We start from the raw sequence: 12,889 nt of genomic DNA, 5'->3' as shown, positions 1-12,889 counted from the left end.
CTAGCAGTTCTGCTAAAAATTTGAATAAAAATTCCATGTCTTCACAGCCCACTTACACTGCTTTATAACAAAGAGTAAGCAAAAAAGGGTTAATGAATTCTTTTGAGTATAAAAAAATGTAAGCCTCAACCCCAATATCCTCATGGTTTTATAGTTTTCTTCATAATGAAAACAAACATACATATAAATATATATTAATATATATGAAGAGTTTGTTTTAAAATAATGTAGTCTATATTGTTATGTATTTGACAGCATTTAATTCAAAGAATGTAGTTTTTAAAATGTTATTTTTTCTGTGATCTTTTTATTTTCTATTGAAATATCACTCACTCTAACTCAATGCCTTCAGGAAGAAAAGAAAAATCATAAGAAATCACAGTGATACCCTAAGTGGGGAAAAACTAAGATAACGATAAATATAATTTCTCTATATAATCTCTTAAAAGTCCATATTAAAATAATTTAAGCTAAGGAAAACATTTTATTTAAAAAATAAAATGACTAAAATATGGAAGATTACAAGCTACACTGAGAAGTCAAGAGCTTAAAGAAATAATATTCTAGACTAGCGCTGCCCAACATTTTTGGCATCAGGGACCAGTGCTTCTATGAGAATCTAATGCCTGATGATGATCTGAAGTGGAGCTGAGGTGGTGATACTAGTGCTGGAGAGCGGCTGCAAATACAGATGAAGCTTTGTTCACTGGACCACTGCTCACCTCCTGCTGTTTGGCCTGGTTCCTAACAGACCACGGACTGATACTGGTCTGTGGCCCAAGGGTTGGGAACTCCTGTTCTAGACTATAGTCAAATTTATGACAGACAGAAAGTTCATAGGCAAATGGTTTACTCTTTAGAAGGATAAGAAAATGGCAGCCATGTTGCCCTCTGTTCAATGTTATCTCCCAATAGGTTTATAAAGTTATTATAATTTGCCCCAAGTATTGGGGAATGGGGTGAAGTCTCCAATACCACTGATTAAACAAGATTTCTTTTATTGCTCATGGAGAATCACCCACAGATTAAGTCAAGTATAGATATACAAATATCATAGTTCTTTCTATTATTTATTTTATTTAGTATTGCCCTTTCCCACATAGTAGGCATTCAAGAAACATCTATTAATCTGGCATATTGATTTTTGTTTTGTTTATTGCCACAAAAGCATAGTTGAGATTGAAAGAGCCTACTCATTACACAGGCTCCATTTGACACAAACAGGAAAAAAATTTGCTTCCGCCTGTTCAAATGTGGTTCCTAGAAAAATAAAGCACTCATTGCTAAGTTATTTTTGTGCATGTGTATGTGTGTGTGTGTGTCTTTTAAGGAGATATTGTAGCTGGAAACTTGGAGACTTGCTCTTTCAAAGTGACAGCTTTAAAAAAGTCTACATAACACAATTTAGCTTAATTCTAAACCCATCAGAAAATGGACTGTTTAAAAAAATCTCTCCTCACAAACCAGCTGCCTCCCTATACTCTTACTCTGTCACTAATATGAAAAAAAAAGTCGATTATATTCTTTTTTGGTTGTATAAACATTCTTCAGAGAATGATTATACCTGTCACAGATGGAATCTTCAAATAAGTTAAATGTTTATGGTCATATCCTAGGAATTCCCTAGTGAACTGAATTCTCCTTGCAATCTTTGGTAATATTATTTTAAACTATAGACATTTATACTGTTCATGAGGAAGTTGGTCTGTTTATCATGAAAACAACAGGGTAAAGTTTCTTTTCTCATATTTCTTTTAGATACCAGAATTTTAAAATATGATTAACTAGAATGGTAAAAAACATTTTCTTAAACAGCTTATTGTTTTTAACTGTTGCTATTAAAAATGTCTGGTACTTAGAATGTATAAGAAATGCTCATCTGCATAGAGGAAGCTAAAATAAGAGAAATGAGACTACCATCTTCTCCAGGTACTAAAATTTCTCTGATCAATTTCCCTTCTATCCCAAAGTATCTCAAAGCCTTCAAATGTATCATCTTCTCTCCATTTTCTCCTCATTCTTAAAATTACTTTTATAAAACATAATTCTGATTATGTCATTCTGCTATTTAGAATTTTTTGTAAGCCCCCTAAATATCTTCAGGAGGAAGGGTAAGGTTTTTAAGGCGTGTTATGGTATGATCCCTGATCAATTGTCTCAGGCTCATCTCCCCTCTTTTTTCCTTTCAACTTACTATATACTGTTCTCTCTGCAAGAAATACCCTTCTATGCACTTGTCTGCCTGGAACATTCCTATTCATCTTCTAAGACTTAACCCAAATGTCCTTTCTTCACAAAGCCTTCCTCATCCTCTTTTCCACTCCACTGACATTACTAGTTATTCCTTTCATTTGTTTCATTTACTAGATGGAGAGTTGCTCGAGGCCAGGGATTGACTTACTCATCTTGGTGTCCCCAGAGCTTGGCATAGTTCCTGACACATAGGTGGCAATCATTAAGTGTTTTTCCACAAACCAAATGAAAGGATGGACTGGTTCATTGCAACATTATTTCTTACCATACATTGAATGGCTGTCTTATTCTTTTGATAACCTTGAATCCAGAGAGGTTTGTTCTGCACAAAGGGCAGATTGATAATTAACCAGTTGCTTTAGTTCTGACATGAAGTAGTGGGAGGAAGGAAATGTTGAAAAAATACTAGATCCTATCTGTATCTGGTTTTATTTTATAGATCCAGACTTGCTTTCCAGTTTGAATTCACTGCATGAGACCTGTCAAATAAATATTATAGTTACTGATGCAAATGATCACCTACTGTTAATAATGCTCAAGAATTTAAGGTATGTTCTGGAACATTGCATCTCTTGCTAAAAGAAACTCTGAGACAAGAACACTGTAGAGAGATTTTTAGAAATACCAATCATGCATGCAGAGCAGTCTATTAGCTATAGATGCAAATCTAAACAATCTGAGATTTTCACTTACTTTTCTCGACTATAATTGAGTTCAAAGAGGGGCATTAAGAATTCTTAAAAACATACCAGGACATCAAACACTACCTCTAGCTGGCTGGTCCTATTTCCAGGTTTCCTTTGTCACTTCAAATATTTCTTATACATTCTTAGATTTTGTGCTGCTGTATGGGAGGAACCTTACTTAAGTTTATACATTTTGAAATTATAGGCTAAAATAATTCTTAGCCAAATATTTACAAAAGCTGTGAATTAAGAGTATTACATCCACTCAATATATATTATGTACATTGACTGCCATAGTACTATTCAAAATGAAAAGTCTGGCATTTTCCCCCTTCTTCTCCTCTTACTTCTTTGCCTTTCTCAGTCAATTTTCTAAGAGCAGCTTGCTAAAGAAACGCTTTTGAAAAAAGCTTCTATTGAAACAAATGAGGAGAAAGAGTTTGATTTAGGGCTTTGTGTTCCGGAGCCAAAGTCATATCAGACAGGGGATAGAGGAGGTACAAGTTCCTTTGGAGGCCACTAGTGGCCGCTGCATAAACTTTAAGAAGACGGTATTTAAACACACACGACTATGCCTTAGCAGGGATGATTTGGGGAGAAATTGATATATGGAGTACCAGAAAACCCACTTTTAAACACAATTAAACAAATTTTAAAATCAAAGGATAAATAGGAGATGGACCTCCTTGATCAGATGCTTTACATGTTTTTTGGTTTTTTCTGTCCTCCTTAGCTGGGACTCACTGCTATGCTTCCTGGGTTCAGAGATCCTGTCCTCACAGCATGTAGCACTTAGCTCATCTATGTGAGAAATATTAAATGGATGCATGTTTATGAAATCTGGAAGTTGTTATGAATAATAAGATTATAATGACTAGGGCTAATGAGTCATTCAGTTCTCAAGTGATTGCTTGTTCATTCATTCTACAGTCTTTGGGCACTCACTTCTATGCCACCACCTGCAATAAATATCCCAGAATGTCACTTGAGTTGTGGACATATGACTGCCAGGCAAATAATGACTGATTTTTCCAAATAATTCGGTTCTAAAGAATTCTCACACCTGCCTCTAAAGTAAACAAAAAAACAGTAATCCCAGAATTCTTTCTTAGCTGACCTCCCTGCTCAAGTTCTCTGGCTGTTTGATTTCTTATTAGTAACATTTTATTCAGATTTCAGATATACAGGGGCTTAAGGCTGTACATTTTCCCTTTATAATAAGTGTTGACTGGAGTGGGTTCCTGACTGTGTAGGGATATGATAATTTGCACATTCTGAATCAAAGAGCCTTTATTGGTCATGTACTGTGGGTCAGGGACTCTCACAGGCACTCGTCATTTGATCTGCATGACAACGGTTAAACAGGTAATGCTTCCATTTGCTGATGGAAAAACTGAGGCCTGGGGGCACTTACATGAATTCCCTTGAGTCCCAGGGTGTGCAAGTGGCAGATGTGGGATAGAAACCTGGGTCTTCTGAGTCCTGGACTGGAGGGCTCTTTGCCACATCTCACTGCCTCTGTGCAGGTTCACATTTCTCCTCACTTATCCTATTCCTCCTTCTCTTTCTGTTCTTCCTGCCTACTTTCTGCAGCACCCTTCCCTGGGGCTCAGAGTCTTCTCTGCCAGAAGGAATTTTGCTAGTGATCTGCTTAAAATTTGACATCTGCACATTTCTCAATTTATTTGCATTCTTAAAAGAAAAATAAAAAGACTCCTAGACTGGGCAGTGAAGGAGTTGAACATAATTGCTTACTTTGGCCTCAGTTTCCTAACCTATAACACATGAGGATTTAGATGAGTTGATTAGCAAGTCCTCTTAAACTCAGTTTTGTGCTTTAATGATAGCGTTTTCAGGAGTGCAGTACCTAGCTGAGAGAGAGAGAGCTCAGAACTACAAATTTACGAGTTTGTTTTGGTTCCTCTACTCAGCTGAAGATGCTCTCTGTCCTGCGAGCCCCTTCCTCCAAACTTGGATAATATCTCGTAGATGATACTGAATATCTCCCTGTTTTCACAATTGGATATCGAATCATCTAGACATGAGAGTAAAACAGTCAGACCTGTCCACAATATCCAGGCGATGCTCTGACCTGCTGGACTGTGGGAATCAGCACTGTCCTTTGCTTTCCACTGATGGTCTCTTTCTGATGAGGTGAATTAACCACACAATCATAGACTGATCATGGGCACCTATACCAGCTAGTGGGTATTTAGCCCCCGATGAAACCTAGCACAGACCACCCTCAGGAGCAAAAGTGGGTGTTGGTGCATGTGTGCTACTGACAAAAAGTACTCCATGGTAGATGCCATTCAGGGTCATGAGTCTGAATGTCCCTGCCTGGCCCAGGGGAATGGTGTCTGTCTCCAAGCCACCACTGGCACCTGGGCCCTGTCACAGCTGACAGGGCTGAGGAGAGGTCAGCTGCTGGCTGTTTCTCCCAGAGCAGGTCCCTTGAGATCAACAGAGGCAAGAGCAGAGAAAGCAGCTTGCATCGGCTGCTCACCAGGTTGCTCTGGAGAGAAATAGAGGGCTTCCATCTCCATTACTGTCAGCATCTGGCATCTCTCCCCGTCTCTGAAATTCACAGCAATGGATGGGAGGAAGGAGGAGGGAGAAGGAAGGTGGAGCAAGCCAGACAATCAAAACAACCACAATATTTGGGAAGTGGAAACTTCCAGCTAGAAAACATTCTTAAAAACAGAAGAGTAGAGCTGGAAGAGACCTTGGCTAAGCCCATGCCCTTGTTTTGCAGAGGTGACTTTCCTGAGATTACAAAGCTATTAAGTGGCAGAACTAGGACAAGAATCGTGGTCTTTTACCACTCAAAAGAGAGTTTTGGAGGCTTTTCTTTGAAACCTCAGACTGGCAGGGGGCCCCCTTTTGTGGGAGCTCAGCAGAGACAGAGGGTGCTGACCAAGTACCTAGGGGAAAGAGCGGCCAGGCTGGTTGTGACTGGGCCAGAGGTGTCTGTACCTTGCGGGTTGAAGCCCCGGGGCACCAGGCTCTGCAGCTCCACAGTAGAGAGTTCATTCTCTGCTGCATTGGAGTTGTTGGGGGGGACAGCTCTCCTGCCTCCAAAGGTGGTTCCAGGGGTCCCTGACATTCTCAGCTTCTGAAGTTCCTTGAGGGGAGAGGAAAATCGAGACACAAAAAAGGAATGTGAAGCAAGTTACATTTGACACAAAGTTTCGAAAATAGAGAAACAGACATAACTGTGTGTGATAGCACTGGAGCAGCACATTTTGAGTTTCACATAAATAAAATCTGAGAAGTGGTAGTGAGAATTAGTCTAATGATGGAGTAGAGTTCCCCAAGGATCTCAGAAAGATTTGTTGAAACATATGTAATTGAAGAAATGAAATTTATAGAAATGAAAATTGTAAAAGATTTTTGGGAGCAAGGTTTTTTTGTTCTCATTACCCCTAAAGGCAATATTTTTGTAAAAAAAACCCATTTACTGTCATATGCATGTATATATGCCTATTTCATATAGACATACAAGACTTAAGGCCCTTTGAAGAATAAACTCATACAACCATGTCCAGATCAGAGACGTCCTCCCAAGCATTCATGTTTGCAATTTAATTCAACCCTTATTTTATTGAGGGTCCACTGTGTGCCACACTGTGGTCTGGGCACTTGAGATACAGCAGAACAAAAGTCTTCTTGCCCAATAGAACCTTTGGTCTAGTGCGGGTTAGGGTCCAGCCCAACAAAATTCAGAAGTGAACAGTAGGAGGTGAGAAATTGGTAACTACTGTGGAGCCAGGACCACAAGGAAAAGGATAAGGGAGTTGGAGAGTTTGGGTAGGTGAGAAGGAGGCATGCTCAATATTAAATAAGGATATAAGTAGCCCATCTTCTAAACTTACTTGATCAGTGGTGCTGACACCGCCCTTGTTCCAAGCCTGCTTCCCCTTCCTTTGGAGTCTGTGCAGGCAAAAAGCCAGTGTAAATGCCACACACATTCCTGTCAGTGCCCAATAACTAACTGACCAAATGAAGGGAGACCTTGTTTCTGACCCCAAAGAAGTGTCCCCTTGATCACCTGGATTACCCAATCATGCCTCTTGGCGATTTTGCTATTTTCAAAAACCAGGCACACCCTCAAAAGATGAAGAGTGGTCATTATAGAGGCAACTAGAGAAGACTGTTCCAGAAACATGTTGAGCAAAGGCAACACAGCTGGAGACAAGAGAATCACTTTCTAAGGTATTTGGTCTTAGAAGGAGACAGCAGTGTTTGGAAGCATAAGGTCTGAACAGGTATTCATAAATATCCCACAGATATATTTACAGACAGTTTCTAGTGAACTGAAGGGGGTAAGAAGGGAGGAAAGAGAAAAGAGTTAATGATGGGGAGAAGGCAGGTAAATGCAGTCCTCAGTGGGAAATAGCAAGAGTGGACTGTAGGATGACCAGGAGAGGTTAAGACTTAGGGAAGAACAGCACAGAACAGTTCAGTAGCCTGTTAGGAGAGAGAACCCATTAAGCAGAGAACTGGGAAGCCCATGCAAGTCTGGCTGGGTTAGTGAAGGTGGACAGAGACACCCCTTTCCCCAGGTCTCAGGGAAGAGAAGGTGCTCTAGTTCAGCTTCCTCACTGGGATGCAGTCAAGCAGGTGTTCTCACCTGCTCCTACTTCCTGCTCCCCAACCTTTTATGTCCCTTCTCCATAGTCTGCTCCCCTGATGAGCACCCCAACTCCCCCATTCCCACTTGTTGGCCTTCTTAGCCAGCAGAACCTTCAGGAAAGCTTTGTAGGGTGCCTGACAAAAAGTCTTGCTCAAAACAGGGGCTGGGTAAATGAGAAGTTAGGGGGCAGGAACAGAATCGGACGAGTGGGGCTGCCTCTGAACTTCATCCTCAGGTGCCCCAAGCTGCAGCCCGAGGGACCTAGTTTCAGCAGGTAGGACACAGCAGACACTAGGCAGCCCCTGGGTGCAGGGCTGTATCTATCCTGGCAGTAGGGATGACTTCTTACCTGTGGTCCCCTCCTGCGGTGCCCTAGGGCAGGCTGTCTGTGTGTGTCTCCGGATACTTCCTCAAAAAGACACAGAAAAAACGACCAGAAAGTTGGCTCTTAAATAACTTCCTAACAGCTCCCTCCCTTCTCCCCCATCAGACAGGGTTTTCTCCTCCCCCTTTTTGACAGTTGGAGAAAGTGAGCAGTTTCAGGACTTTCTATTTCTTTCTATTTACTTCTCCCATCCTGCTCTGTTATTCTGGCATGCTGCTCTTCCTCTTATCTACGACCCCCTTACTCCCAATTTCCCAGCCCGGTTTCTCCCCACCATCCCCACCTCCAGTTGTGCCTCCCACTCCTCAGCTGATGCCTGAGAGGATCAGCTAATTGCCAGGCAGACCTGCCCCGCTTCCCTTAGTAGGGAGAGCTAGAAGGGTCTAGATTTTGCCATGCAAGTTGGTGGGGCCTGAAGGGAGGTCTGCACTCCTGCAGACTGGTCACAGACAGCTGTGACCGTGTATAAAGTAAAGCTGAAGGACATGGTCTGTATTCTTGAACCATCCGCGGGTGTCACAGCCACTACCTAACCGCAGACTTCCTGCCAGAGGGGATGCCCAGCTGAAGGGAAAATGAGTAAATGCTTTAAAGAGTGCCACAAAAATTAGAAAATTGCACTTTTTTTTGGTAAACCATTTTGGTTTATCTTCAAACAATTGGAAAAAAGGAAAGAAATTTTTCTTTCTAAAATTTTCCATATTTTTTTTCTGAATCTTGGTATCTCTAAAAACTCCTATTTTTAGTCATGGCTATTTCTAACTTCATTCTGTTTCTAAATTTCTGACCCTACCACTTAATCTAATTTCACAAAAAAAAAAAGACTCCATTGGTTGGGAATTCTCTCAATTTCCTGCTACCAAATCTATGAATTTACCTGCAACCTTACACATCTTTCCCCTCTTTCTTCCTGTTACTAAAGTGGGAAGAATTCCTACTCACTCTTATCCATGGCCAAGTGCACCTTTTCCTCTTTGCCTATGCTCCATGGCCCCTTCTCCTCCAGGTATTTGCTGCACTATTCATCCATTCTCTCTCTTGTATCTTAGCTTCTGCTCTCTAGCAGCTGCTTTCGATTATCAAGAGCGCACTTCAAGTCAAATCTCTTCAATATTTCTGAGTCCTTTCTTCAGCCCACATCCCCCTAGCTATTGCTTCTTTCTCCTCTCCTCTTCATTTCAAGCTTCTGCCACCTGGTTTCTGCCCCTATTATTCTACTGAAGCTGTAGTTCAGGGTCACCAATGGCCTGTACTAAATCCAAAGGACGATTCAGTTTTCATTTACTTAACCTTTGGAAGTATTAAACTCTGTTTCTCACTCTTGCCTCGAAGGTCTTTTCTCCGGGCCTCTCTGGAGTATCCTTAGTGCCGTGAAGCTCCTTGATAATCTCAGCGACTTCCATGTTTTCAATTTCCATCCATATCCTGATACCTCCTAAGTCTAGGTCTTCAGCCATAGTTCTTTCCAGAATGCCAGACTCTCCTCTGCCCACCAGCCATCTTCACTTGGCATGTTCCAGTGATAATTTATACATTCATCATGTCTAAAATGAGATGTATAATTTTTCCTGAAAAACTGATTCATCTCAGGAATTCCTTATCTCAATGAATGCCATCACCTTGCATATAGTTACCTCACACATAGCATCGTTTTTGACACTTCCTTCTCCCAAACCAACCTTCAAATCCAATCTTTTAACAAATATTTTCTACTCTGCTTTTTAAATATCTCTTGAATATACACCCATTTACTCCCTTCCAATCCATTCTCTACAGTACAATCAGAATGAGCTTTGTGGAACTTAAATCTGAAACAAAATATTTTGTCCAAAGCCTTTTTATTGCTACTCTTCTTTGCTCTTACTATAAATTCAAAGCATCAGCTGACAATGTCCCATTCAGTCTAGGCCCTGCTATGCTCTCCAGCACCACCTCTTTCATGCTCTCTGTCATACTGTCTCACTCCCCCATCTCAACCTGTAGCCTACTCACTCCATTCTATGCTGCAGCCACAGTGAATTTCTTAGCATGTGCTCTCTTCTCTCTCCTCCTCTTGCTGTAAGACTATTTCTTATTTACCCTCCAGATCTCAACCTAAATTACTCAGATACACTGCAAGGAGCTTGCCTTGTGATGGTGCTCCTCAAACTGTATGACCATTTTTTGTTTCCTTAGACTACATCATTAGACTACAAATGAGTGGAGAATCCAACCAGAGCTCTTCAAGGAAAGCCTGCTACCATTCAATTACCCAAAGCCCATACTTTCTATATTCTTTGCTGAGTGCTAGGGAAAGATATTAGAGAAATTTGGTAGTTCTCTTGGCAAACATTAAGTCTGAGTGTACTGGATTTCTAGATACCCTTGCTATATGAGGCAAGAGTGGTCAGCTTTGCACCCTCCAAATTAGGTTCCACAACTGCCAGGTCCCCCTAGGACTCCTGGCTGTGTTATGCATTTTGGGATAGGTTTGTAACCCTCACATTCACCACTATGGGGTCACTTTTGGCCTGAGACTCACTGATTATTGTGTGAACATGCACACATGCTGGTTAATGTTCTAACTCTTCCAAATTACCAACCCAGGAGCATTAAAAGCGCAGTGGCTTTCCTCGTGCCTAATAAATAGTGTCAATAAGAGAGTGTCTGGGTGCCCTAAGCCGTAACACGTGATCGAAGACCATCCATGTTACAGAGTCTTTCCTCACAGTCCTGTGACTGAGAAATCAGAATAAAGTTTCCTGGCCATGCAGTCAACCTCGAGCTGTGCCAGAAAATGTGACTTCTGTAGAAGCAGCAAGGTGCACAGACTTTGAGATCTACAATGTCGTTGATCTCTGAATGTCCCTTCCCTGGCGTTGAGGTGGCACGGTGCAGGTATTTAAGAAATGTAGCAGGCGGGATCCAGCCAGAAAAATAAAAACAACTTAGGTCTTTTTGAAAGAAGGGATTTAACACAATGGACTGGTTTCACAGGTGATAGAAGAAACAGGAAGCCAAGCAAGGGAAGGTGAGTCATCTCAGCAATTAGCAACAGCTGGGAGGATTTGGTATCATCACAGCACAAGAGCTGGACTTATGTACCAGGGACTGAAACTGCCTGAGATTCAGTCATTACCAGAAACACTGTCTGAAGTCAAAAGGGAGGGAAACCCTATCCTAGCTTGTCTTTCACTCTCCCTCCGTTGTCTCGCATTTGCTGCACTTAGCTAAAATCAGCTGACAAAGGAGCTGGGAAAACACAGCCTGCACAGTTGGCACCACCACGCCTGTTTTGGAGGGGGTGTCCAAGGATCATTCCCATGTTCAATGATTCACAAGGTGGACTCAACAGACTGTAATCCTCGAAGCTATGATATATTACAGCGAAAAGATACAAAGTAAAATTAGCAAAGGGAAAAGATACATGAGACAAAAGCTGAAAGAAGCCAGGTATAAGTTTCCAAGAGTCCCCTCCCAGTGAAATCACACAGGACATGCTTAACTCTCCCAGCAAAGAGGTGTGAAAACAGGTGTGATGTGTGGTCTATCAGGGAATCTCTTAGAGACCTAGTGCTCAGGGTTTTTACTGGAAGCTGGTCGCATAGATACCCTCTGTCTAGCATGTATGGAAGTCTACGCTCCCCAAAGAAAACAGGTGCTCGGCATAAACCACATTATCTGTGCAAACCATATAGGTGCAGTGAGCCATGCTTATCAGTTAGGCAATGGTGAGACATCTCCTAAAATCCAAGTTCCTAGATGCCAGCCGAGGGCCAGTCTTACAAGGAGGCCTCTCTAAGGAGAGCAGTTTCAGGTCTGCTGTGTTGATTCCTTTCTACACACCCTTTCCACCCCAACTCAGTACAAAGTAGAGCAGAGAAAAGATGAGAGATGGATCTCAGGGCAAGCAGTTCCAGGACTGGCACATCAAACAGTGGACGATTCATCACAGTCTGACCAGTTCCTCACTCTCCCTTCCAGATGTTGCTATTGTGTCACAACAATGGCCTGGAGCAAGAGGGCATTTCAGTGGGAAGGACATTTGGTTAATGCAGTTCTGCGCCCCCTGCCCCCCACCCCCGCCGCCCTTTCTCTGGTATTACGGGCTCAGAACAAGCCCTCTGAGAAGATGTGCATTCTCTCTGAGTACATAAGCCCTGGCACACCTTCTCAGTTTTCTGCAACCAAAGGGGCCAGGATCCCAGTTTGTTGACTGAAACTTGAAGAATGCTGCAATTTCTACTTCACAGTCTGCTCAAGGGGCAGGGCAAGAATGCCTAAACAGTCACGGCGGGATCCTGGCTCTGTCAGATTGATGAGGAAACCTTTGGGAGTTGTAGGTGACAGAAGATACATGGGAGGAGTGATTCTAAGTTCCCTTACTTTGACTCTTTAATTCTTACTTTTATTTCTATGGTATGGATCCTCTTCTCTCTAGATACACTACCAGCTTTCCCTACTTTGCTCTGTCAGGAAGCAGACTGTATTTGCTCAGGGGATGACTTTTCCAGCAAACTGTATTTGATTTACAAGCAATACTTCACATCCCAAACAAACAAGCAAACAAAAAAATGTGTTGTTTTTTTTTTTTCCCAGCTGAAACAAGACTTGCTGTTTTTTTCCAGCTGAAGTTGGACCTGGATTTTGTTGGTTATAGATGTAGCTGCAGAGGGAGGTGAGTGGATATAAATAACAACTGGCCTGGTACAAAGATGCCAAACCCTCTGACATGAATAATCAAAGTCCATCTCTTAGGAGAAACTTTCTCCTCCAGTGCCCTTGAGCCTCAGGAGATGGGGAAAAGCTTTCCTCTCCAGAAAGAGGTGGGTTGGGTTGAGGATGGGAGGGAGGCTGGGCTAGAGTTTATAATCACATTCCAGCTGCAGTGGTGAGCAGTTGGTGGAGGAGAGTGGCCCTGTGCACCCATTCGCATTATTAGAAAAGTCT

At 42.0% G+C, this 12,889-nt stretch overlaps 1 protein-coding gene across 1 annotated transcript in view; it reads right to left on the bottom strand.

Moving 5' to 3' along the window:
• F13A1 (coagulation factor XIII A chain) overlaps positions 1-8,165 on the bottom strand; it is a 169,130-nt gene extending 160,965 nt beyond the window's left edge. Inside the window, exons 1-2 of the mRNA XM_039869403.1 lie at positions 7,925-8,165; positions 5,916-6,063 (exon numbers count right to left, since the gene is read on the bottom strand). Coding sequence (XP_039725337.1) covers positions 5,916-6,045 — 130 coding nt within the window. The 5' untranslated portion in view covers positions 6,046-6,063; positions 7,925-8,165. The remainder of the gene's footprint in view (positions 1-5,915; positions 6,064-7,924) is intronic.
• Between the last annotated feature and the right edge of the window lie 4,724 nt (positions 8,166-12,889).

Source organism: Pteropus medius, unplaced genomic scaffold (assembly GCF_902729225.1).
Source record: "Pteropus medius unplaced genomic scaffold, Ma_sr-lr_union100, whole genome shotgun sequence".
In the NCBI taxonomy this organism is placed as follows: Eukaryota; Metazoa; Chordata; class Mammalia; order Chiroptera; family Pteropodidae; genus Pteropus; species Pteropus medius.
This window is presented reverse-complemented; position numbering and strand designations above follow the sequence as displayed.